The 26,880-nt window shown below is 40.5% G+C and overlaps 2 protein-coding genes across 2 annotated transcripts in view; one reads left to right on the top strand and one right to left on the bottom strand.

The window, feature by feature from the left end:
- Positions 1 to 2,113: 2,113 nt before the first annotated feature.
- mlycd (malonyl-CoA decarboxylase) lies at positions 2,114 to 21,041 on the bottom strand. The gene is made up of 5 exons (XM_084734497.1): positions 20,372 to 21,041; positions 12,626 to 12,738; positions 10,965 to 11,121; positions 10,384 to 10,536; positions 2,114 to 3,370 (listed from the first exon to the last, which is right to left on the bottom strand). Exons 1-5 carry the CDS (start codon positions 20,915 to 20,917, stop codon positions 2,825 to 2,827), a joined length of 1,515 nt encoding a protein of 504 aa, XP_084590623.1. The 5' UTR covers positions 20,918 to 21,041; the 3' UTR covers positions 2,114 to 2,824.
- Positions 21,042 to 23,131: 2,090 nt separating this feature from the next.
- The window catches only part of LOC146316168 (DNA topoisomerase I, mitochondrial), a 32,782-nt gene continuing 29,033 nt past the window's right edge, over positions 23,132 to 26,880 (top strand). Inside the window, exons 1-4 of the mRNA XM_084734190.1 lie at positions 23,132 to 23,262; positions 23,525 to 23,664; positions 24,935 to 25,025; positions 26,729 to 26,775. Coding sequence (XP_084590316.1) covers positions 23,546 to 23,664; positions 24,935 to 25,025; positions 26,729 to 26,775 — 257 coding nt within the window. The 5' untranslated portion in view covers positions 23,132 to 23,262; positions 23,525 to 23,545. The remainder of the gene's footprint in view (positions 23,263 to 23,524; positions 23,665 to 24,934; positions 25,026 to 26,728; positions 26,776 to 26,880) is intronic.

Genomic DNA, 26,880 nt, shown 5'->3' with positions numbered 1-26,880 from the left:
TTTAAACAACTGTCCTTTTTATGCTTCTTTATTCTCCTCCCCCCGTCTTCACAACTGAGCACCATCAATCTCGCCATTTACTTTAACTTTATTTCTCACTCCATTAGTTTCTAGGACACAGAGCGGCACGGGGAGAGAACAGGGGGAGGGGGGGAGAGATAGAGAACGTGAAAAAAGCAAAAGAAAGTTTGGCTCCTTGGAGAGATAAAATGTAATTTCACAGTCAACTTGCTGTGATATATTATTTCACAACAATGGGGTGTGGGCTGATATGAGCCCAGCTTGGCACCTGTACAGAGCAGTTAGAACATCAGCGATGGCTCTCTGGAGAGGTTGGAGGTGTGTGTGTGTGTGTGAAGGTAAAATTATCAAAAAAAAAAAAAAAAAAAAAAAAAAATCACCTGAATGGAGGCACCAGGAGGGTCCAGCCCGGCGTATCAGAGTGAGCACAGTCGACTGTAAAATTTGAGTAGTCATGATACACGACAGAAATAATTCCAGTGGTGTTTAGAGTTATTTAATATGAAACAATATTTCCAGTCTGTGATTTCATGCCTTTGTGTATTGAGCTTCAGTGGGAATAATCAGTGTAACAGCAGGTGTATATAAACCTGACCCGAGAAAAAAACAAAAAACAAAAGACAAAATCCAATACTCTCACAGTCTTCAACACGTTTGCAGCGAGACAGTTCAGCCAAATGAAAGAATCTAAACATTATTTATTCCAGCAGGTGCACTCCCTCGACGCTACTGCTTCACCATTACACACACACTGTTATCCAGGAACATGAGAAAGCAATGATAGACGCCTCGTGCTTCATTAGCTACAGTCTCTCAGCCTGGGAAGCACTTACACAGTATCAAACAGCTTCAACCAGAAACCCACTGAGGAAAAAAAAAAACACTAACCTCCACACTCCATACAGGAGCTGGGATGAGGCACGTCATGTGAGAAATGTTCTGCACTCCAACAGGAATATAAAAGCAATAATTTTGTTTTTGCTCCATCTTTTCATGAGTTGAAGTTAAAGTTCTAAGTCTTCTTTTTTGCACACAAAAGGTGTATTTTTCTCATTTTGTTCACGGTTTGCCAAAAGAATCCATCCACCTGACAAGTGTGGCACACAGAGATGCTGATTAAAGGTACTATGAGGAATTTTAACTCATTATGAAAGAGTCTCAGTTTAATAATGATGCCCCTGTATGACCCATGTAAGTTAATGAGACCATCCGTGAGAAGATCGGCTATTTCTGTAGTTATTCTAATGCCTGCCAGCGGGTCAGATTCTCCTTGAAACCAGGTGAAACAAACCTGTGCAAAAAACAACAACAGAAGGAGATTTTTAGTTAGATAATTTTATTTTTGAAGTAATATTTTTTTAGTTATTAGAGTGGAAACACTACCAACAAGTGTGTCTTGGACTGGCCACTAAAATGTGAGTTTTATCTTTAAAAAAAGACATGTATGAGACACTAAACTGTGGCTATTTCACATAGGGCTACAAATACAAAGTTTTTGTCAGAAGGAAAAGTCATGACCTGCCCTACTCTGCCTCTGATTGGCTAGTACTCACTGCATTAGTTTGTTGGGTTGGGCTGCGTTCAGCCCTGTCAAAATGTAGAGCAACATTTATTTAAGCACAGACAGCACACTGCAGTGCCTTTTTAAAATGTCTGTGTTTACATACATGTCACTGCTGACTGGGTAACACCTCTGACACACCCACCCAACAAGAGTAAACGCACCTGAGAGCCCGTTTTGAAGAAAGCATGTTCCAGAAACTCTTTTCTCTCATTTTTCTGATGAATGTGCCCCTGATTAGATTTAAGCACAAGGAGTGATTAAGTGGCTTGAGATGAGGCGGGCCAGTGCAGAATCGATTAGCGGCGACTGCTGCACAATGCATGCTGGTTAGATTTGTGTTCAACTTGGTCCTGACTTGCTCTGATGTCCTACACACACGGGTAACGATAACCCCATGAGACCACGGCGGCTGTAGGTTTTAGAGCCAGGCACCGCAGCTGCTCTCCACCAACTGCAAACGCCTGACTGTCACCAGATCGATGAATTAACTGGACTCTAATTGGCTCAGTTTTGACAAAAGACACTGTGATATTTAACGCTAGATATATTAGTCTTATGTTGCACAATTCAGGTTTAATCTGTTAACAATGTATTGTGTGGTTAAGAATTATAAAATGTTATTTATATGTCATGAACAGTTACAAGCTGATGTACAAGGCAGACATAAAAAGAACAAAGGGTCATGTAACAGTGCAGACCACAGGAAGCCTGCAGATGATGTAACAGGATGTAAATGTTTCACCTCCTCTATATTTTCTGGAAGCTGCTGGAAACTGTTGGACTTTACTGCAGCTTTTTGTCACTCCCTCTTTCTGCGGTCGCTTGGTCTCGTCTTCTCTTCACCTTGAATGAACCTATTGGTTAGGGTCAGGGTAAGAATATCAGGGTAAGCCAATGAGAGGCAGAGTGGGGAGGGTCATGACTTTGTCCTCCTGGGAAAAAAAGGTATTTGGTAGGAGAAATGGGCACTAACACAAATTTTTAATTAATTGTGACTGAATTTAAACCCTTTGTGTGCACAGAAGAACTTAACTTTTAAATTAAACTTTGAGTGCACTTTCAATTCGAAAATAATATCAGCTGACATATATTCAGCGGTGCTTCTGAAGCTGTTTTTTTCTTTTTGGATATTTGATGAAACATGTCAAATATTGAAAACAAATTAAACAAAATAAAGTCAGTATATCAATATCAAGTGCCATTTAACAGACCAGAGATGTATTTATCTTCAGCTCTTGCTCACAGTTTGCTGTTCTTCTGAAACTGGGACACCAGACCCAGCACCTGCTCCGACGCCGTGATGACCTTATTCTGCAGGTAAAGAGCACTGTTTTTAGAGGTCTCGTTCAGGAAGTAACGATAGTTCACCATGATGCCGCAGGAGTTCGCCACACCCCGAGGGCTGCTGTCAGCGTGCCAGTTGAGCCGCCACATGGTGGCGCCGTTTTGCAGGTGGAAGTTGGCCACTGGGTTGAGAGCGTAGCCTCGCCTCTTCTCCCCGTAGAGGTACCAGGCGCAGAGACGCATCAGGGCAGGCTCCAGGACGTGGGACAGACGCTCGGAATGCGTCCACTCGCCGGTTCCGATCAGCTTGCGGAGGGCCTCGGTGGCAAGGGCCCCGGGGGCTGAGTCGGTGGCCTGCTCCACCTCCTTCCACTCCTGCTCAGAGAGGATGTCAGAGGCCCGGCCCTCCTTTTTGTACTGGCTGAGGAGGCCCTGGAGCCAGGCGGAGAAGCCTGGGATCGGAGACAAGCTGGAGAACTGGGCCATGTGAGGGAACTCACTCTGGAAGACATAGAGAGAGGGTCGAAAAGAGAGTTAACTCTTCAACAAATACCTCATTATCTTCAGAGATGTGCTGTCTAATTCTAATTCACTGAAGATGTTGAAACTTTTTGTTTTCCTAATGTTAATTTTTCCAAAAGGTTTTTAGGCTTTTTTTATGTAAGAATGTCTTTTTATCACAGTATGCAGATGGCAGACTGAGCTGTTCCATGAAAGTCAGTTGAAGACACAACAGTCAACCAAGAATCTTCAATCCAATTTGTTGTTTTTTTGTTTGTTGTCAGTGCACATTACAATAACAGGATTACACAGATAGATACTTACAAACATGAACAAGGATAACATTTCAATGAGGAATCATAAATAAATCTAATTATAAATGTTAGTCTTATTATGAAAGAATCCTTGTGACAACATGTGCTGATCAGAGACGGTGAAACAAGTGACTGATAAACAGGTTTCAGCTCTTGTTTTTAGCTGCATCACTGTACACAGAGCAATACTACAGCATAAACTTAACAAACCGAGTTCTCAAAATCACCGCCAACGACAAAACTACCTGTGATAGAAACAGAGTGCAGGTGATACACTGCAGTGGCAGACAGCACTGCTGAACCCTGGCAGGAGAGATGCTTTTACTTTCTCTGACTGTGTGGAAATCTCACATTTTCACAACACAGGTGATGAAGAAAGGCATTAAAATCTGCGTCTTAATGCACACTCCTCAGACTCTTCCTACACGTTCATGTAGGCTGATATTTAGGCGGGGTTTAGTGTGGTGCTGAAATGAGAGAAAGAAAGAACTGTTGAATATTCGTATTGGACAGCCAAATCTGATTCGACTGACAAAACTCTGGGTCGGGGACAGCTCTTGTAGCAGATAACAGCAGGTAATGTCTCACTGCTTCTATTAAATGACACCGGCATAAGGATGAAAAAGCTTATACCACAGTAACATGACGGTGCAGCACTGGGGCGCACTGCAGAGCAGCACTTTCAAGGGGCTTTTATAACAAGTCTGAAAATGCAGACGTGTCTGAAGCGACTGAAGGTGAGGATTATATGTTTATGCAAAGTGATCAGCCAGACAATTCAGAAGCAGAACCAGAGCATCGGTATGACAAGGCTAGCTCAGAGGTCACGAGCTTGACAGCTAAATTGCAGATCAGTGCGTCTATCTGTGATTTGTGCTTATTGTTCTGACTAATTTGTGTTTGGTAAGTGCCAGTCACTGAGCAGTTACTGTAACCCTGTCTATCATAGGAAAAAAACATAATATATGAAAAGCAACGTCAAAACATCTATCTATCTATTTTCAGTGGGGTTAAGGTCTTAAGGTCTTTTTTTCCCATCAGGGAAGAAAAAGTCCACTGATAGAAAAACCCGCTAGGCATGATGGGTGCATCACTTCACCTGCCTCTCTTCTTACCATGATGCCCCCATCACTCTGGAACAGGGTAAATCTGGACTCATCAGACCACTTCCATCGCTCCAGAGTCCAATCTTTATGCTCTTTAACAAACTGAAGCCTTATTTTTTCTGATTAGCCTCACTGATAAGTGGTTTTACTTAAGGCTACGCAGCTGTTTAGTCCCAATCCCTTGATTTCTCTTCACACTGTGCATGTGGAAATGTTCTTACTTTCACTATTAAAAATAGCAGTGAGTTCTACTGTTGATTTTTCACAATTTGACATCACGAAACGTTTAAATGATCTCTGATCACGATCTTTCAAGACTTTTTTCCGACCACATTTCTTCCTTGAAGATGATGGTTCTCCACAATCCTTCCAGGTCCCAATTTTAGTAATTTCATCGATGTCTTTAGTGGTTTTCTTTGCTTGATGCAGGCTAATAATTTGACCCTTCTGAAACAGAGTGACATCTTTTCCACGACCACAGGATATATCTTCTGACGTGGTTGTGTAAGAAATGAGAAGCTACTCACTGCATCAGTTAAAGTTAAATAACTTGTTGCCATACAACATATTAATCACTGCAGTAATTATCCACCACCATCACTAAATAACTCCGTACTGTATTCAATGGAATAGAGATTAAAAGAAAAAGACTTGCAGGTTATTGCATTTTTTTATTTACATTTTACACAGCAACCCTGTTTTTTGGGATCGGGTTGTTGTAGAAAAGGTTTTTTTGGCACCTATAAAAATAAGAAAATAAATGTCAAAAACCTGTTTTTGTAGGGTTTATTATTGTTAATGCTGTGTTTCTATGTTTGATGTCTATGTCTGAAAAGTTTAGTGGTAATGTTACTTTGCTCAGTCTGTGTTAAATATGGAACTTAAGGCCTATGATATGCAGGAATGTTTTAAAAACATCCAGCGTTTAAGAGTTTGAGAAAGTTTTTTTAAACACAAAATCAGAAGAATCGTTTATGCAGAGACAGCTCAGCTCGGTGCAGAATTGCATCAACCCGCTTTAACCAGTTTGACAAGAGGAAAACAAAAAAAAAACAAAACCTAGGAAGGGATGGGGAAGAGAAAACAAGGTAAACGTATAAAGAAAAGAGATGAGAGACAGCAGAGATTTGATCCCTGCCAGAATGCAAAGGGCACCGGCGTCGCGACTGCGGAAATAAGGGAGATAAACACTCAACCTTGGTATCAAAACACAAAACAAAATTTTCTTGTTTGTGCTCGGGCTGCTGCTCAGGCCTTCAATTCCTCAGACAGGGACGGCATTACAAATCAACTCCATTGCTTCACGATCCTGCCCCGCTGATGGAGATGGATGATCCCCTCTTTCCTTCCCTCCCTCTTATTCTATCCTCCTCCTCCTCCTTCTCAGTCCCCTGCACTCTCACCTTTAATACTGGTCCTCTTCTCTCACTCTGCTCTCCCCCATGTCTCTGTCTTGTCTCGACCACACACACACACACACACAATACCCACCCACCCATCTCATGAGTTCTCTTCCACCCCACTACCCTCTCCTTCTCGCTAAAATCCTCCCCCTCTTCTCCGCCCATCTTCGCACTCCGGCATCTGGGCTGATAAGTGACGGAGCGATGTGGCAGGAAGAGGAGTGAAAGGCTGCAGATGAAAGTGGAAGTGTCAGACAGCCCCTGGAGGGACACACTGCTGCTGTCTGTCTGCCTCGCTCTGCAGCATTGTTTCCCCCATCTTCCTCCTTGATTTCGACCTCCTTTCACTTCAAAATCCAGCCTTCTCACTTTCCGTGTCCCGCTGGCTCTTTCCTTGTGTTTCTCCTCACTCTATTGCATCATGATCCCACCTTCCTTTCCAACTTTGTCTCTACTCATCGCTCACTAAGTTAAGAGTAGACAGGGTTAACAAAGAAAAGAAAGTGGCGGATAGAAGGACAGAGGCGGTAAGAAAGGTGAAAAAGGAAGAGGGAGGAAAGGCTATGGAGGAACAGGAGGAGCAGTGCCAGAACTGTGCTCCAGGGTCCAATCTACAAAGACAAGCAAGACCTCCTCCCTTCACCTTAAATCACGACTGTGACCTTTTCTTTTCCTCTCCATCATCAATCCATCATCACAGTGGTCCCTCTGTGGCTGCGCTGCTCCTCTGCACCTTAACGGAAGGTAAAGCCCTGTCAGAAAGCCACGGCCTGTGCAGAATACAGCTGCGCTGTGGTTTCATGAGGCCTCGAGGGTAGAGTTCTGCACTAACACTGTCAGGGTCAGGGGTTCAAGTCCCACTAGGGTCATAAAAAATAATTGCACTCATGGGATGCTTTGGATAAAAGCATCTAGAAAAGTGTAAGAAAGTCAAGAGTTTAATTTCCAAACAGTACTTAATTCTGTTCTTCAAAGCCAAAATGTTGTAAGTACATATTCTATTAAAATTGAGTTAAAGGTCCAGAATGTATGATTTAGTAGGATCTAATAGCAGAATATGGCAAATTCATTCATGTATAGTTACCTGAAATAAGACCACTGTGTTTTTGCTACCATAGAATAAGCTGTTTCAATCCACAGAGAGTGTGAGTCTTTTTCCGCAGATGCCGCCATGTTGAACCGCCATGTTTTTACAGTAGTCCAGACTGGAGAACCAAGCACTCACTCTAGAGCCGTTCACATTTTTATCGTGAGTTTCACAGCCGTCGTACTTCCCTCCTCCATATTCAGTTGGTTGCAATCTACAACCTCACCACTAGATGCCACTAAAGTCTACACAAGACCACAAACTGGCTTTTCAGTATCTGTTTTACAATATAAAAAATTATTGTGCCATAGAAATGTATGATTTCTGTTGGAAAAAAGTAAAATCAAATTGGTAATTTTCTGTAGTTGAACGTAACTGTGCTCTCTATCACAGAGAGCCAAATGGACATCTAAAAAAAAGAGAGCGATATCAAGTAAAATGCAGGTAGTGAAATACCCAGTTACCCAGTCGTTGCTAAAATTGTATGCAAAATAACGAACTTAAATAAGGCAATTGATACATTTTTACTATGGTGAAAAAAACAACCAGCCAATTCATGTGATTTAAGTTAAGATAGCTTAAAATCAAATATTTCACTGTATTATGCGTACAATAAAAAATCAGTTCAGCCACTAGGGGTCTCTCTCACATTAAAGCAATTACAAAAGTCATTTTGATGACATCATGATGTAGTAAAAACCTGACATGACTCAGGCAGAAACCATGTTCAAGGAAAACGTAATGTATGAAAGATGTATGATGTATAATGTATGATTCTTGTTGCGTTTAATCACGCTGGCCGGCTTCCTTCCTCACTCTCTGATGTATTTGACGTATCCCAGGTATTCCCAGTAGTTAGTGGAACTAGCAGTTAGTAGACAGAGAGCACAACGGATAAATGTTTAATTCCTATGATCTATGGATCTGAATCTAAAATGAATGTATCTTATCTGCATTTTTAGGTAGGTTGTATGGCAGTGTTTCACCTGAGTAAAATAATTAAGAACACATTTGTTATGCAGTTGGCCAAACCTGAAAACTTTGACTCCTTTCACTCCCACCAACACTGATTTGTGACTACCGCTCTGTGCTTTTGTAGGGTAGCACCGAGATGCTAAAAAGGAGCACGCCTCTTTTTTTAGATTATTTTTTTTGCATTAGAAAGACAACAAGGATGACAGGAGAAGACGCCGGCGTGCAAAGCTAGTAGACCCCTTGATGAAGACAACATTCCCCCTCTGTAAGGCTTTCACAACAAAGTGCATTATAACCTACTTTCCCACCTCTGACACAAATAGCCCAAACGCTCAAGCAGAAAACACAAAACAATATCTGCTGAGCTCAGTGAACCGTATTGTTGCCATTATTAAAAATGCCAACAAGTGAAAGGCTTGCAGCGATCAACGGCCCTGTTGTATGAATAACTAAAGTGAGAAAAGCTTAAAACTCTGAAACCTGATTTTTATGAGATACACTATAAAGAGCTATTTCCCATCTGTTGGGCAGAGTGGCTTTTGATGTTCCATTCAATGTTGCAATCATTTAACAAGTGCGAGCTGGAGTGGCCCGACATGAAGGGCTCTTCTGCGCTTATTGAGAGGGACGGATGAGATTTCATTACCGCCTGTCTAGTGACTACTGCTCTGTTTATGTGTATGCATTCAGCAAGTGCTAAAACAAGTGGAAGATTTATGAGTCAGCACTGAGACTAAAATAAAAAAAAAAAAACTTTTGAAAAGCAAACAATCAAAAATCTTGTCGGTCACAGCTATTTTTCTCATCAGGATAACGCAGTGCCGGCTGGGCCACACCTGAGGGCTACATATAGACTTTTAATAGAATTCTGCATATGAGGCACACAGAGAGAAACATGTTGTTCACGGGAAGGAGACAAACAACACTTCTCTCAACTACACCATAGGGGAGGAGCTGAGGAGCTCTGCAGGAGTTAACAACTGCATCTGTGCTATTTATTGTGTCGTGTGCGTAATGATAAGGTGTTATTATCAAGCTGTAATGAGACTGAATGGTTTAAAAGCTTTGCTGATATGTCTAAGTAATTTATGGCTATTGTATTTAGATAACAGATGTTTACATAACCTTGCCTCTTCTGCTAGTTTGTGCTTTACCTCACTTTACCCAAGCCTGTCTTTATAAGATAGAATAATTCTTCTATTACACTCTTTTACAGTGGTGGTGGCTCTAATTTCACAGCAGTTTAGCAAAACTATTCACCAAAAACTCTAAATTCTGACCCCATCTTAAATATCAAATCAGGTAATATACAATTCAGAAGGAATTACATTATAATATGTAAGTTGTGCTGCGAGGGAAATTCGTATTCCACCCAGTGGCGGAGCCTGAGCTTTGGGTCGTCTGGTCAATTTTTAATTAAACTAGTGACATAGAAAAATTGAGTGTAAATTTATTAGGAACAAATAACACATTTTGCTCATGGCTTCTTCAAGTTCTTAGAAAATAATAATTATATATATTATATTAGAATTAATAAGCACAGAAATAATAATGAATAAGCTAATAAAAAGTTGTTTACTAACGTAATCCTAACCTTAAACTCAAGATTAAACATACAGGAGACCTCATGCCTAACTGTGACTTCAAAAAGAGATATTTTCTTGGGGTTTTTCTGTGATGTGATGTGATGTGACTTTCAAATGACTTTTACTTGACTGTAAATTCCGACATTAACCATCAAAGCATCGTACTGGAGAATGTAACTAAATCAGGGGTGTTCTGGCAAAAATTTGTTTCCCTTCATTGATTGATCCAATTGTTTTGAAAATACACTTAAAGAATAAACTCTCAGCCTAACTAGAGGAGGAGAAGAGGTAGCCTAACTAACTTTACTTGCTTTACTTGGGTATACCTCCAAACTACGTCCCTGAATTAAACAGTGTTAGAATATATTGACTAAATTATGTCCAACAGCAAAAATATACAAAGATGTGGGGTCTGCAACTTTTGATCGACACATAAGATCCCCCAACAAAACATTCATGGGTTAGTTTCCTGCCTGCCACGCAAAGTCAACTTTTTGTTGACACGTGCACTACACTACATACTACATCCCAGGTGCACTCACCTGCAGTTCTCGGACCACCCTCTTAATGAGGTAGTTGCCCAGCTCCACCCCTTGTAGGCCAGCCTGGGTGGAGGAGATGGAGTAGAAGACGGCTGCGTTTATCTTATTCACATCCTCCTCGGAGTGAAGAGTGGCAAATTCACGGACGATACTCTAGGAGAAGGAAACACACAATTTTCTCGAGTCACAAAGACAAATTCTGCATTACTCATCCAGATCCGAGCCCATTCTCAGCTTCAGAGCTGCAGCCGAGGCAGGAGTCTCTTACAGCTATTTCAGAGCTGCTGGAGCAAAACTGTGGATATCGCTGCACTATTTCACACCGTGGAATATTTCAGTGTTGTCAAAACCACCTTTTCCTTACTGTAAACGCCAAGAGAAAGAAGTCAGTGGTGTATAGAGGTTGCTCCCAGAGGGATGTGCAGTTTAAAGGTCTTGGTATTGTTTTTCACACAGCAATAATCCATTTGTCAGCTGAGAGGAGGAGGAACAAAATAGTAAATCCCAGATGTTTAACTATCCTCCGAGGTGTGTTAAAGTGAGACAAACCATGACAACAGCTTGCAGCTATTGCTTCTAACCTGAATGTTATCAGAGATGTCTTCAGTGAGGGCCACGTGTAGCACAACCAGCGGTTCTCCTGGCATGGCGGCATGGGTGAAGGCATAACAGCGGCGGTACGCCCCTACTCTGCGCTTCAGGTCAGTCCAGTTTCTTACAGGGTGCACTGCCTCATACCTGTCAGAGGGCTGAAGGTTAGTCTTTCAGTTTTTCAACTGACCATTTGCTAAGCTCATCCCTCATTAGTCACTGTTAGTACGCCTGTCAAGATTTACATTTCCACACAATTTACAGTGATTACAGGGCAGATTTGCTAAAAAATCTTAGTAGCTTTTAAAACACTGGGTCACTAACTTCATACAGAGGTAGACAAAAGCACGTTCTTTATTTACAGTCAGGCTGAACAATTTGAAAAATATCTAATTGGGATAATTTTAACTGATGCACTTATTGCGATAGAAGAGGTAATGAACATTTTTACATCATTATTCTTATGTTGACTGAAAAACATCAGGACAAGACATCTCTACTTCTAAGTCTTTTGACACTCATTTTGCCTTTAACAAATGTTGCACCCCCTGTAACTTGAAAATTGCAGAAACCCATATTGTGATTTTGATAAAAATTTTGATTAATTGTGTAGCCCTAATTTATAGATCATTTTGCTCCCAAAAAATAACAGTCACTGGCAGATTTTATTAGCTTTAGCTAGCTAGCTAAATCAGTTAAAGTTGGTTTAAATGCTCTTCTGACTTGAAGTGACTTGTTTAAAAGAATAACCCTAGAAAATGTGTATTAAATATGCACTTGATGGCTACATACGTACATGATAGCATGCTAAATAATTGTGACTAAAGCCCTAAACAAAAAGCCAGCACTCTAACCAGTTCATGATTCATGCAGACATGGAAATAAAGAAATAACATTTTTTATATTGCAGCTAGTTAGGTCTAATCAGAGTCCTGCACAGGGTCAGGTACCTGCCAGGTAACCTGCAAAAAAGTTGAGTATCGTGGGTGCTGGCAGACAGCAGATGAGAACAATAATAGAACACATTGAGGTAAAATCATTGTGCAGTTTTTTTGACATTTAAATCGACTAATAATCACAAACCTAATAAGGTGCCAGGATGTGAAAACCTATGACACAACCTTTGACCCAACATCTGGCCAAATAATGGGACCACGGTCTGATTCAACAGCAATGTAGGCTAGCTGTTTGCTGAAATGGATGATAAAAAGCCAAAAGCCAGTGGAGAATACCAAATTGTGGACAATACGTCGTCAAAGGCTAAGCTGGACATTGGGGAGAAATTTCGTGTGATAAGAGTCAGTGAGAATAACATTGTTAGTGGCTTTGCTGCTAGTATAAAGTGTCAAAAATGACTAGCTTCGCTTCTCTGGCTCTGGAATAAGGCTCTTACATATTTAAAACTAAAATAACCTTGTTTGGATATTTAGCACACACAGTTGGACAAGGCAGACAGAGATCATATTTGCGCTCTCAAAATTCTAGTTACAGTTTGGTAAGCTATGACTGCTCAGGGACGGGGTTTAGCTAATGGTCAATTTTCAAACTGTGCTGCATCATTTGTATGCGAGAAAAGAAATTCTGGTGAAATGAAAGAGGGACGAGACAGACAGGAGCGAAACGCAGTGTGAGGGAGCATCAATGCCCTTACTGGCTGATCTTCTGCAGGATCTCGCAGGGGGACTGCCAGGTGATTCTCTCCAGGCGGAGCAGACCTACGGAGAACCACTCAGACAGCAAACTCTTCAAAGTGCCGTTCAGGTCCTGGGAGAGAAAAAAAAAAAGGTGAGAGTTTAGAATTAACATCCACATCCAGCTGATAAGAGAAAATCCAACACATTCTTTCCCTTGGCAGCCGGGCTGTCAGGAAAATAAAAGCAGAATCTTGCATTTGTATTTCATAGTAGAACGGTAACTATGTATTTTATAAATAAAACACTGTATTATGAACACTTGATGAGTAAGAAAAAGGAGGTCATGGAATCCCTATAAAAAGTTACCTGAGCACTGTAAGATGTCCTTTCACTGTAGCTATGGAAGATTTTTTTTGTTTGTCTTTGTGTGTTTCATATCTTTATAAAGAAGAAACAACATAAAAGTATTCTGTAGAAATGCAGCTTTTATGTGACTATTAAAGAACTGGATAAACACACAGTCTTTACAACCTTGCGACCTCTTTTATTGAGAGATATCACAAGCTCTACCTTACTGACTGACAGCGAAAGTTGCTTAAGTTTGTCTCGGGGCTATAAACAATTCCATACTGCTATCTCGCACACTGCACGGGGTGTGCGGTCCCCTGGGTGTCTGTATGCCGTTTGAATGTTTTCACATTATGAGTAGTGATTTGTTTGAGCTTGCAATGGGTGTAGGGGAGGCACTTCAATAAACAACTTGCCATTTCAAAGCAAGCCTGTCCTCCTGCAAAGGTCAGACTTCATTTAAAGCAAATCTCCTGCAAACACACAAACAAGCGCACGCTGGTGCACGCACGCAAACACCCTCAAACACATAAATACAGCTTATATTGGCTGTTCCATAGGATGACTCCACTTCAGGCTTACTTTAATGCCGGCTTGTCAGTCATAATGATAGCTAATACAAACAAGCTCAAATACAGTCATGGTACAAAAGCCACCAGCTGAAGTTCTCTGCGAGCAACTACCGAAACCAAAACTAACAAAATTTGAAATTCTTCCCCACATATATGCATCGGGCCCTGCATTATTCAGCTCTATGGCTGAGAGGTTTCACGCTGGAAAATTCTGTTGAGTGAGAAGCAAATCAAAAGTAACCCTCAGAGAAAGAGAAAAAGTTCAGCAAAACTTCCACCACTACTTATGCAATGGCATAAGTCTGTGTGTATTTGTGTTCCTCTGACTTCTTCTAACACAAGCTGCCTTAGGTGAAATAATCCATGATGGCCGATAATCCCAGCCGGGCATTTCTGTGGAGGAAAAAAAAAAATGCAGCACATCAACAACCCATGAGAGTGCAGCTGCTGCCTTGGGTAGCCAATTCTCACCCACACAAAAGGAAGGCCAAACTGAGCTGTGTATGCCATTGACCTAGCAGAAGATGAAGTCTTTTGAAATGGAAGGGGCGAGCATTCGAAGCCTTGGGTTGAGGAGGGAGATGGAGGGAAGGAAGGAAAGGAAAAGAAGAAAACCCAGCACTCCATTAGGAAAAGAAAAAAGAACGCTTTTGACACTGGCGCTGTATCAATGCGGGGAGGCACTGATGTCCTGAGCTGATACAGCCTGTGATACCTTGAGCTGCAGTTATACTGTGATTATACACACTCTTAGAAATAAGGGGTCCAAAATGGTTTTCTGAAGGGCTGAGGTTGTCTCAAGAATCATTTGCTTCTAAAAAAAACAAAAAACCATTGCTCAAGAAACAGTTTGCCAAGGGTTATTTGTAACGCTAGGGGTTATATCAAGAACCCTTTTCATCAAAAGAACCCTTTTCGAAAGAAAGAACTCTTCAAGGATTGTTGAGAGCCTGTGTGTGAATAGATGTTTTCTCAGTTTAAACAGTGGAAACTGTAACATGGATTGTTATAATGATGGATAACAACAATAATCAATCAATAGTTAATAGTCAATATCTGCCTTACCTGCAGAACACAATATTGTTCTTCACAGAACCCTTAGAAGTCAAGAAAGCTAGAGTTGAAACTCTTAGAAAACATATTTTTAGATTCTCATGGGTGGGTTCTACGTGAAACCCTTTAGAGTATAAAAGGGTTCTTGGTGGAAGCCCCTGGGTGGGTTCTTATTAGCACCCAACCAGGGTGGATGGAACCCCCAGACAGTTCTGAGTGGAACCATTACACCATAGAAGGGTTCTCTTTAGAACCTTTCCTAAGGGGCTTGACTCCATTACAATAGGGCTACCTGCTTAAAGGTGAGTCTTTTAACTGAAGACAACCAATTTATTCTTCACAATAAAAGTCCATAGTTGTATAAAAACTATTATTATGAAGCAGCTAAATGATTAAATGTTGGGTTTTCATCAGCAATAACTTAACCCAGTTCCTACACAGCTGAAAGCAAACATGAAACACTAAAACAAGGCAGATACCTTAATGTAAAAACAGTGACAGGTTCCAGGTGGACCCTTTATAAACGGTTCTACCAGGAACCAAAAAGAGTTCTTTTATGGGGACAAGCCAAAGAACCCTACATGGGTCTTGTTCCCACTTTAATTAGAGTGCAGAGACTGTAGTGCCTGGAAGGAAGGGTCTATCTATGTCTGTCCAAAGCCAAATGACCACGACTGCCAAAGCGTTACGGGCCAGACTGTGTGAGTGTTCCCGATACCTTTACTCCAGTGGGCTGCATGCCACTTGTCAGCCTGGCAAGTCTGACTGCGGAGGGAAAAAATAGCCTCACTGATACTTTGTGAAATCCCAAGAAGCCAGCTAAAATGACATGTCTGACTTGTCTTTACATCTTTCTTCCACTCCGTTTGTGGACAGGTGAACAAGAATGAGAGGCCTAGAGGTAGAAGGGGTGAGGAGAGACATCAAAAATCAATTACCCAACAGAGAGCGACAAATCTAGCATAGAACTCAAAGTGACACTCTGGCAAGGACGGCAGTAGGCTTAATTGCAGTGATGTAAAATCCAAAGTTTCACTTCCTTATTATCTTAATATTTTTTTCCTCAGTGTTTCAGTGCTCGCTTGATTATCTGCATCATTTGTTTTTGCAAGTTTTTCTCTCCCCTGGCATGCGCATGATATCAATACATGGAGTAAAAGCTTCATATTTACCGTGACCTTTTCTCATTTTTAGCACAATCAATTCTGGCAATAAAAACAAGAAAAGATTGCAGTGTACCCCCAAGACCAAGGTGGTCAGCACTCAGCAAAAGTGAGCACTCTGTAGGTAGCTTAGACCTTTTTAAGCTACAAAAGGTCTCAGTGGGCCTCAGTTATTGAGATTAAATGCATCTGAACCAGCTCTCGGCAGGACTGAAATAGATTTTGAGCAGGAGAGAAGAGGCCAGAAGAAGTCCTCTGGCGATAGTGCAGCCAGGTTCTTTGAAAATCATATTAGGCTGTATTCCAAAGCAAAACAAAACCTCATCACAGAGATGATAGAAAACTGGTCTCAAGCACAGCAGGTTGAGTTTGACCATTACAGCTCTGGATGGCACACACATCTGTTTTTAATCTTGGTTATTGAATCTCAGCATAACATGTTTCCAATCAGAAGTTTGCATTTCATCTGGTGTATTCAAAAAACGTGGACAGTGACACAGTATTTGCTTTAGATTAAGTCACTGAATTGCTGATTTTGTGTTTTTCCAATACTAAATAAAGCATCTTTCTTCATGGTGAGTTTTTGTTTTTGGTTTAGATTATGTCTATATCTATTTTACACTATGGCGGCTTCTGCTGATAGAGCTACTTATGGCCTGTTGCACACAAATAGCAATTCCCCAGCTCACAAGCTTCTCTAAAGCCCCTAGTCGATTTATAAACAGCTTCACATTAGCTCAGTATGACTGCAACTAGGGTCTGAAATAACAGGTATTGCTTGGATTATTTGATATGGGGCAGTGTGAGGTACTTACTGATAGTCAGTGTATTTGCTACAATAGATAGTGGTTGGTACACCCCAAGTTAGGAGAAGCAGACAGGGGCACCAGCATGGAAGCTAAGCACTGAACTGCAGTCGACAGGGTCAAGCAACAAAAGGCATTTTGGCCACTTAAAAAATGTCAATTTAAAGTAAAAAAAAATCAGTATCAGTTTAAATGTATGCTATATTTACAATATTTTCACTGCTTTACGTTGCTGTTAGTCTTTTCTAATGAAAAACTGCTGTTAAATTGGCCAAATATCACTCTCTCTGAACAATCCAAACTCCATTGGCAAAATGAGTCATTTTACCCCATGGAACACATGAACTGCTGGTCTACCACTGCCTCTATATCGTAGGATTGTTTGTGTTACTGTTTGACTTTGGTGAATCCGAACAATCCTTACAAAACACCAAAGTCACAAAATGACACAGACAGACTAACAGAACGAGGCAGCTGTAGACAAATAACTCCCCTGTCCTGTGAGGTAAAATGGCTGGTTTCACCTGTGGAGTTTGGTTTGTTTGGAGAGAGTGACATTTGGCTTATCTCTCTCTCTCTCTCTCTCTCTCTCATGCTCTTAGGTGGAACGTTTTACATGGCTAAAATAAAAATCGCTACCGATTCTGTCCACAGCAACACATTGCTTAGCTTCCTACACCAGTACTCCTGCTGCTTCTCCAAAACGGGGGCGTGCATACACTAACTATTAAAACAAATACCTCATACAACCACACTTAAAGTAACCTGAAAGATGGTCTCTGAACATGTCTACTGGCCACTCACTTTTTTGGCTGCGACTCCTGAAATCTACGTAGAAGACTTTAAAATTGTAAACAGTGTGTGACTGTCACCTGACAGCAGATATATAGAATATATCATGTCACCATGTCACGTCAGTGCCTGACTATTCTTACTGCAAGTGCTGCTGAAAAACCCATTTGTCATGGTGGCGGGTGACCTGAAATTTTTATCTGCCACAGACATTTACCCTGTGTTTGACAGGGGGCAGTAATTTCACAACCCAGACTGATGGGTAGCAAACACAAATATCAACAGTTCTGTGTCCTTTGTCAAGTTTAAAAACTCAATTATAAAAAAAATCCTGTATACTGTGTTTCATCCATACTGCAGGGTGGATATTGCTCGGCCTCACTGTGGAGTGTATTTGTTTCTATTTTGCTTTCCATTTTGCTTTCCATAGCAACAATAAAACAAGAAACAATTCAATTAATAGATTACTCCATACACAGAAAAATAATGGCAACTATTTTTTTCATAATTTATTCACTTTTGAAGGGTTTGTTGTTTTTCTTTTCCAATTATGACACTAAGAGGCTTGGGAGGGTTACTTTAAAAATGTATTCCAATACAGTTACTAATTACCTGTTAAAAAATATAATGAGCAACCTAATTCAAGGATCACAATATTAAAGTAAAGTAACTTGATTACTTGTAGTTTTGGAAGACCTCAATACGATATGGTGAAATTATTTACTCTACTATAACTTTTTTTGATTGTTGTTAGAGTTATTGTTTGTCTTAATATTCTGCACTTTGTTACATGCTAAATAAATGCATTTAGATTATTAGCGGTAATTAGGCACATTTAAATGTTAATCAAGTACCTTTTTTCGCATCCCGATTACATAATCCTGTTGTACATGTCATCCATTACTTCCAGAGTCTGGAGAGTAACTTTAATATTGTCAGGTTTTGATGGTCTCAACTGTGACATGCATTTTTTTCCATACAGTCTTACATTTGATAGGCCCCTAAATTAATCAGTCCTAAGTGGCAGACGAATCAATAAATGAAAATAATTGATAGCTGCAGCCAAAAATAAAACATTAGCTGACATACTCTTCAATTGTTCTTCTGCAGCTAAGATTATAGCTAGATATGGTTAAAAAAAAAGAAACTTGAAGAACATTTATCTACTCAGTGCTGTGAAAAAGGTATGGAGGGTTGGTAGCAGTTGGTAAACATTCCTCTATCTTTGCGTGTATTAATTTCAAAACATCTCGGGTGTATAAATCAGTTTCTGTACATATGTGCTTTGGCGTCAGAAACTTGAATTGGAAAAAGGTCTCGGATGAAATCAACCCACAGAGTTCATTTGAATACTTGAATAAACTAAGTGCATGGAATTAACATGACAGCCAGCTTTCTATATGAAAAATGAATTCAAATTATACATGGAAACTCCTACACTCCAGTGCTGGATTGCAATTATGTTTGACTGAACATGAATGAATCAACAATGGAGTAAACAAGATTGAAAAGAGGCGCTTTTCTAAAAAATAAGCTGTCAAAATGTGCCATTAAAGACATAATATGCAACATTTTTGAATAAAATGTATAGACTCATATAAACATAATCTCTTTCAATCAGCATTAATGACCCACAAGAAGTGTGTGGTGGTGGTTTTATCTGCAGAGACTCAAGCCTCTGCTGGATTTCCTTGAATTTTCTCATTATTTTTCTGTGTATACATACACGGCCTACGAGATGTCTGCCTTCCCTTGAAGCACCAAAAAAAATACAGTTGAATAATTCAACACCACCACACTTTCCAGAGATCGTGACCTGGTTATTCAAGACAATTCACAGGCCTTGTTGTGAGCAGTTTCATGTAGGAGCTACTTTTGTTTTAGTAAAAAGAAAGTAGTCCTTGGTGGCTTGGTTGCTCAGCTGGTAGAGGACACATCCCATGTACCGAGGCTGTAAGTCCTCTGCGGTGGCTCTGGGTTTGACTCCTAACTGCGTTTTGTCCCACACTCTCTCTCCCACTTTCCTGAACTTGCTTCAGCTGTCCGATAAATGAAAGCCACAAAAACAAAGAAAGTGGTTCCAGTAGATTCAACTGCAGAAAGAAAGTAATTCTGGTAGATAATACTATAGAAAGAAAGTAGATCCTATGTGAAACTGCTCACAACAAGTTCTGTGGATTATCTTGAGTAACCGAGTCATGATTTCTGGAAAGAGCCACAACAGCTGAATGTATTTTTTGGTGCTTTGAGTGATACAAGCTTAGTGCTATTTAGTCCCATTATATTCAAGAGAAAGCAGACGTGTTTACAGTCGATATCTCTGAAGTCTGCAGCTCACGTCATAATCTAGAGCCAGAGGAAAAATATGCATTTTGATTCTGGAGTTACCAAAATTTTGAAAATAAAATTTCACCGTTTCTTCAAAAATATTCATTACATGCCTGACATATTCTGCTCTTTTGCCTTGTTGCTACAGCAGAGGAGATCATGCATCTTTATGTATAGAATGAAAGATTTTCACTGGGTCTTTTTTTAACATAAGAGCCTCCAGCAACAGTGGAAGTCAGCTCTGATCAGTGCTGTAAGTTGATCTGTGCAGCTAAGACAGGCAGAAGATATGAAGGAAGCCCTGATATAAAGCTTGAAACTCGTGTAACACAGTCATGTGCCAAACAAGCTCTGTCTATCTGCAAAAACATCCTAAGGTATGACGGAAATAATCATCTGAGTTAGTTCCTCTAGTTTGGCGAGGAGGGCAAACTGGGGCAAAGGTAACTGGCAGTTGCACGGTGATAAAATGTGAGCCATGTGATGGGGGCGAGGCAGGGGTGCAGTTTATGCCACGGTGTGTGTGGGTTAGTTCAATAAGCAGCAATACTACTGATGCTGTTCAAATATATCACATACAATGTCTCAACTACCTGGACAGTCAGGCTCAGCTATTCAAGCAACAGTGATAAGCGCCTAAACGCGATCGGACATTCTTGATTCATGCGAGCACCCGTAGAACGAGTAAACAAATGCTTTACCCTGATTTGTGAGCTCTCGCTAGCTTTGGATGAGATTATTTCAAGCACATCTGCTCGGAGATCCACCAGAAACTTCACGCCCCCCTCGACCCTGCTGATATGATTCAGTAACTGTTTGTACCGGGGGGTCAAGCTGTACCGCAGCCTGTCTTCAGCCTGCAAGATGGTCGCCAAGTCTCTGAGCTGAGTGTCCAGCACCTTCACAGCGAGCTCTGACACGCTTTTATGGTCCACTCCAAAGTCCTGCGACAGCTTCGTCAGAAAGCCCAGCCTGTCCTCCTTGTCCAGGCTTCTGTAGAAGTGCATGAACTCCAAGCTGTTTGACTCAGGAGGAGGAGGGGACTTGTCTCTCGTCTCGTATGTGGGTAAAGGAGCAACGACCCTCGCCAGGATCTCCTCCATGCCCGTGACAGCGCCACGAATTGGGGTCGAGTACCAGCGACAAACGCCGACGTCCGAGGGCCCCAGAGCCGCTTTGAGAACTGCCCGGTATCGCCAGCACCTAACACTGCTGCGAAGAGCCCAGATAACAGGGTGGGATATCATCGCCAGCCGGGAGGGAGCTCAGATGTCTGTTTGGGACCTGCGACCAGTGAACACACAGGGGGAAGCGCTTCCGGGTTTCTTAAAGAGACAGTACCGATATCATGGTAAGATGACTGTGGAGGACTATAACAGGTAGGCTAAAAGTAAAATAATATAATATAATTAATAAATAAATATTATTTTTAGTTTTTCATTAAATATATATTTTTAAGAGATATAAAAAACAGTTCGAAATGCCTTTTTATAGCCAAAAGGAAAAAAATCAATTAAAAAAAAATATTTATAACAAATTCATAAGAAAATAGATTTTTGTAAATCTGAAATACAAATTGTATTACACTCATTTTAACTAGTGCCTTTTGTTTCAGTTCTTTCTTTTGTGTTGTTTCTCAGTAGATTGTTTTATGTTCATCTGCTCGTGCTGTTGAATAAAAAATATCTTAAAATCTGGTTGTTTGGTTTTCTTATCTTGTCATTTGGAAGTTTCAATCACTATGATATGGAAACATAAAAGTCTGCAGATAGGCTACAGAAAAAGCCTTTATTCCAAACTAACTCTTTAAAGAGTTATTAGAGATGAATTCAGATAGGATTGTTGTTGACTTGTTTAAATAATTTTCTGCTCAGAAATGTAAAAGATTATAATATCTAATATGGAATATAATTGGATGCATTTTCTGTGAACATCATGTCATATAGGAACAAGAGGAAAACAAAAGAGAAAAAAAATCTCAGCTATTGAAGTTAATAAATCAAATGGCCATCTTGGAGCTGTAAATACCGACATGGTTTGTGTGTTTCACGTATCAAAAAAAATTGTGTACACAACAAACCTGTCTCAGCCTATTCTCTTTCTTTGTAGGGCAGCATTTTGCAGAGGCTGTCAGGTGAATCCATCGCCCTGTATGATTGACAAATGGGCAAGCAGCACAGTGAGAGGTAATTTTCGAGGATCAGGTGTATCTAGCACTAACCCTTTCCTTTTCCCTTTCATGTCCCAGCAATCTGCAGATCATAACCTCTAATCCCATTTTTGGAAGCATATTTCTGTCTGCAACCTAGACAGAACTGGGTGTGTGTTAGTCAAGACAAACCAAGTCCTTTATGTTCAAGTATATATATGAAAAAATCAGCTACTATATTTTATTAATATAATTTATTATGAAAAGCTTCAGTAAAAAACAACAAAATAATAATATGAGTATTGTCAAAAACCCATAGTTTCGGCAACAGTTAAGAATGATGTCTCTAAAAGACTAGATTTTTCTGTACTAATAGCAGAACTTAAACTTAAAGGGATACAAAACGGGCCATATTTGGCTTTTGAATTGTGACAAAACCATGGGTTATTGACAATATCATTGTTTTATACTTCACTTTTCAATAATCCGTCGACACTTGCACCTCCAGTGACTGTGTCCTTTACCTATCTTTAAACTGGGTGCCCTGTTTGCCTTAGCTTTTCTGTATTTTAGGAAGCCTTTTAAGACCTTGGCCAGGGAAAACAGGTGCAAAACAGCCTTTTCGCTAATTTTGCCATGTGTATTTGCCATGTGTATTTTTTCATTTGCACTTTCCCTCTCCAAATAAACTAAATAATAACTGTGACAATTTCTTACTCCATCATTAGCTTTTCAATCTTTACTTCCGACAGTATTTTTATCGCTCATGTACATAAGTTCATACCTTCTACTCTCCAGACAGTAATACTGCACAGTGGAAGGCAAACTAAATGATGACACAAAGTTTCCCAAATTTGTCCATCCCTGTCACCACACCACTGCCACACCAATACATAAAATAATCCAATATGTACAAAAAAGTTCAGCTGCACCTCATCATTTCAGGTACTATGTCGCAAACACGTCCATTTTTCACTCTATCTGGACACCAACTGATGGTTATTACAAATTGCATGTGATCAAAATATTATTTATTATGAATTCATAAAAAGTTATCAACTAAACATTTACTCTTGCTCACTATATTTCTACATATATACATGTATATAATCAGAAGACGACTCAGCAACTTCAATAACAATTTATTTTTATCCGACTTTCCGAATTGATGATCCGACTTGAGGGGCGTTCAGGTGAATGTTCCCTGTCGGGAAATAATTTTCGCCATTATTTTGACACCTCTTAAATGCAATATAGCGCCACCCAACCTGGCAACTCACGGAACTTCGTCAGCCAATCAAAGCCCAGCTGGAATCGGCGCCTGCTCAGCTCTGTACTAGCCAAAATCGGTCGGTGTGTCCACGTCCGTTAATTTAACCGCCTAAAAACTTTGTATATTTCAACAAATATAGTCCGGTAGCCTACTTGTCGACATTGCAAGTGGTGAGCGAGTTTGTAATACCATCGGTTTCCATTAGCCAACGCAGAGTAAGATATATTTCCTGTTAGCTAACCAATGTTAAAGTTAGTTTTTCTGCTGGTGTTGTCTAACATTCGGTAGCTAGCCTAACTAGCTAATTGGCTAATTTGGAAAAGCCAAAGCTCACCAGGGCGGTTATAATTTGATTTGTGAACCAGAACTTTTTTTCTTTTCACTTGGAAATGTATTTGCTTTCAACCATTTAATGTTGACTGTGCTCAACAGACATTGCGTTGCATGTGAGAGATGGGAAGGGAGAAGGGGAAGGATGCTAAAGGAGACGGGAAGGCCAAGCACAAAGCAACGAAGCTGAAAAAGCTGAGTGAGAGTGAAAGCGCTGGTGCCGGAGACATGGTCAAGATCAGGTGGGCTATGTCTGTGAGAAAGTTAAGATGGATTGAAAAAATTATTTGCTGACAGGTCCAGTTTAGCTAGCACTTAATCATGATTCCATCAAGAGCAAGACAAGCACCATTATCAAATAAGTTACCAGTATGACTGCCTGTTGACAAGTTAGAGGAGCTCGCTAGTAATATATGCATATGACCTGACTGCAGCACATCCAACATCTGCTCGGCATCAGCACAGGCCACACATCAAAGCTGGTTTTTGCGTGGATCCTGTAAATAGCATTGCCTTTCATGTCACTGAAATGCGGAGACAAATTAAGTTGGATCAAAAATTAATACTTGGAATGATGATAAATTAGATGAGACTGAGAGCCATATGGTAGTATGTGTGTGCTACTAAAGGACAGACAAAGAAAGTGTTACTGAGAAAGAATGCTAGGTTGGCTGAGCTGTCGAGGGGGCTGATGGCATTGAGTGCATGCATTCATTTCACTGAGTACAGTGGGTACTCCGTCTTCATATGAATAAATTAATTTACCTTGATATCTGATGCGTTTATTACCATGCATATGTGAGCAGACAAATGAATGTGGAGTGATCTGTCATTGGCTTGTGTAATTGATGAGAGCAGGGAGATGAATAGACACCTGTAAGCGCTACTGGCAGTGGAGCAGGCAGCTTTCTGTGACAGCTAGCCTCATGTTATTTCATGGCACGCTGACTGAATTACTGATTAAGGATCAACTTATCCTCATCAACTACCAGACTCAGGGAACCAATTTTCTTGGGCATGAAAGGGCTTCCTGCTTTAAATGTTGTACTGCCTTAGTTTGATGTCCCAAATAGTGAATTCTGAATAGAAAAATTAACATAGCTGGGGAATAATTGCACCTCAATTTCATGTTACTTCCAGCCCTGAAGGGTGAAAAGGTCAGACTAAAAAGAAACATGTTCAGAGCTGTAGCAGGATCCTCTGAGACATTGCTTGTCTGATTGGTGGCATTTTGTAGCGTCGTCTGACTAGAAAGATCTAACCAGGCAAAGACATGAATCTAACATCAACTTAACATGGTCTCGCTTTAAGCCTGCACTTACAAAGTGCAGATCGAACAGTCTCTTAGAGGCCTATTCAGTCATGACACAGTAAAAGGGAAAGAAGCTTTCTCCTCACAGTTCTACAATATTTCTCTTAACCACTCATGTGTCGCAAATGCTGCATCACTAACAAGCCTCTTCTTTTCCTCTCATTTTCATTCCTTTCCCATCTTGACATCCTGATGAGCAGTGCAAAGTCATCTAAATCTACAGAGAAAACAGATGATGGAAAGAAAACTCATAATGGAAAGAAAACTGATGATGAAAAGTCTCATAAGAAGGTAAATCACTAATTTTCATCTCTCTCCCTGTGCATACTTATTTAGTCTGATCCCAATTTAGATCATCTCAATGGAAATCCAGTATCCTCCTGATCAGGGGGTGGGGGGGTGATGGTCATATGAGTCCGTCCATAACTCTTTCCCCGTTTGGAGTTAGTACGTCAAATACTAGGGTTAAAATACCAGCTCTTGTTACTCAGTGACCTCAGACTCTGACGGTGCCAACTACAGTGTGTACCAACTGCATGTCCTAGTAGCTTATCTCCATGCTATTTAATTTCTACAACAGTGAAGGTATATTTACATGTATGCATAACAATACCCAGACCACTTGAAGTTATTATCGTACCTCCCCACCCCCCTATGTCAGAGCCTCAGACCAAGGATTTGGCATCACATGTTTACATGTTTCAAGAGTTGAAATATGATATGCAACAGCTGTGTGAACATGTGCTCACCAGGAGCCCTGAGGGATATGACATGACCTTGTGTGGTTTTATGAATGTTTTAAGACTTCATGCATACATATGTTTTCTATAGAAGTGAATATACTTCCAAATGGCTGTATACAGACTGCTGCAGACGCTACAGATGTGTGGTAGTTCTGGCAGTTCTACTTTCTGGAGTCCGTTTGGAGGACACACTCCACACATGCAGACAGTATTCCATAGCTTGTTGTTGTGTAGTGGTCTTGTGCATGGTCTGCATGGTCACAACTAATTGGAGATATGTGGATATCCCCGCAAAGCCTGCTCATACACCTTTTGATGACGAGATTTTAAATCACATGGATGTAGGGGTGGAGGAAAAATCGAGTCTTGGATGTATTGCAATGTGGGGCTGGAAGATTCTGCATCTACTCACAAAAGTCAAATATTGATATTCCAAATGTTTATAATGTGATGTTGATGGAACAAAAGAGCTGGAACTCAGCTATGAAGGCAGTGCAGCACCGGGGCAGTCATAGACTACCATCATCATCAAGGCAGCAGTTCCAAGCATGTTTTAATTTAATGTCTAATTCAGTCCCTTTTGCAAGATGAATATTAAGTATATTGAGAATACATTATATGCCATCACACAGACATTAATGTTATTAGAGAGGAGCAGCGATAAGCAGTAACAAACCAGACAGGCTGACCAAAACACACAGCAGTATTAAACAACTTAAACCAACTCTGTGGTGAAGAAAGTAACTCTAAGCTCAGTGTTTCTGCACCTGCTCTGCATCCTGGACAGCAATGGTTTTAGTCATCACTCCTTCATTTTGGTATTTTCTTACAACCAGTAAGAGGCTGTTAGATGCTTTAAAATTAATTCACTTAAACTATAAATTGGTGCAGTTTACTTTTATAAATAAAAAGGCTGTGGACCATCCATCTTAACTGCCACTTATGTTTCATATTGTATTGAAGTGGAATAAGGATACCAGTAAATGGTTTGGCACACAGAATACTGGAGCAGAATATTGGAAATGATGCCCCTTTCCCATTCATTGAATCAAGAATGCATTCTGAATCTAATCAGGCACCAAAGAATTAGAATAGAATCAATTCATAAAATTGGCAAAGATTCCCACCTCTACGTGGACCCTCACAGATCCGGGAAGTATCATTTCAGTTTGAATATGAACACAGTTATGTAACGCATGTTCTTGCATTGCAGTTATGCTGTGTTGAGCTTAATGCATATCCTCCCCTCAGGTCAAGACACCTAAGACGGAGCCCCTGGGGTCAGCTGACAGTCCCAGGTAGGGATGAAGTCATAATGTAGACTGTGTCTTTATTAAAGGCCATGATAATAAGCTGACAAGTTATTATGGAGCGAGTGTGCCTGAAATCTTATCTCTCTTCTT

This window comes from Lutjanus erythropterus, chromosome 13 (genome assembly GCF_056507025.1).
Source record: "Lutjanus erythropterus isolate fLutEry1 chromosome 13, fLutEry1.hap2, whole genome shotgun sequence".
NCBI classification, from domain to species: domain Eukaryota; kingdom Metazoa; phylum Chordata; class Actinopteri; order Lutjaniformes; family Lutjanidae; genus Lutjanus; species Lutjanus erythropterus.
The sequence above is the reverse complement of the archived record's forward strand: the minus strand, read 5'-3'. Positions and strand labels throughout refer to the sequence as shown.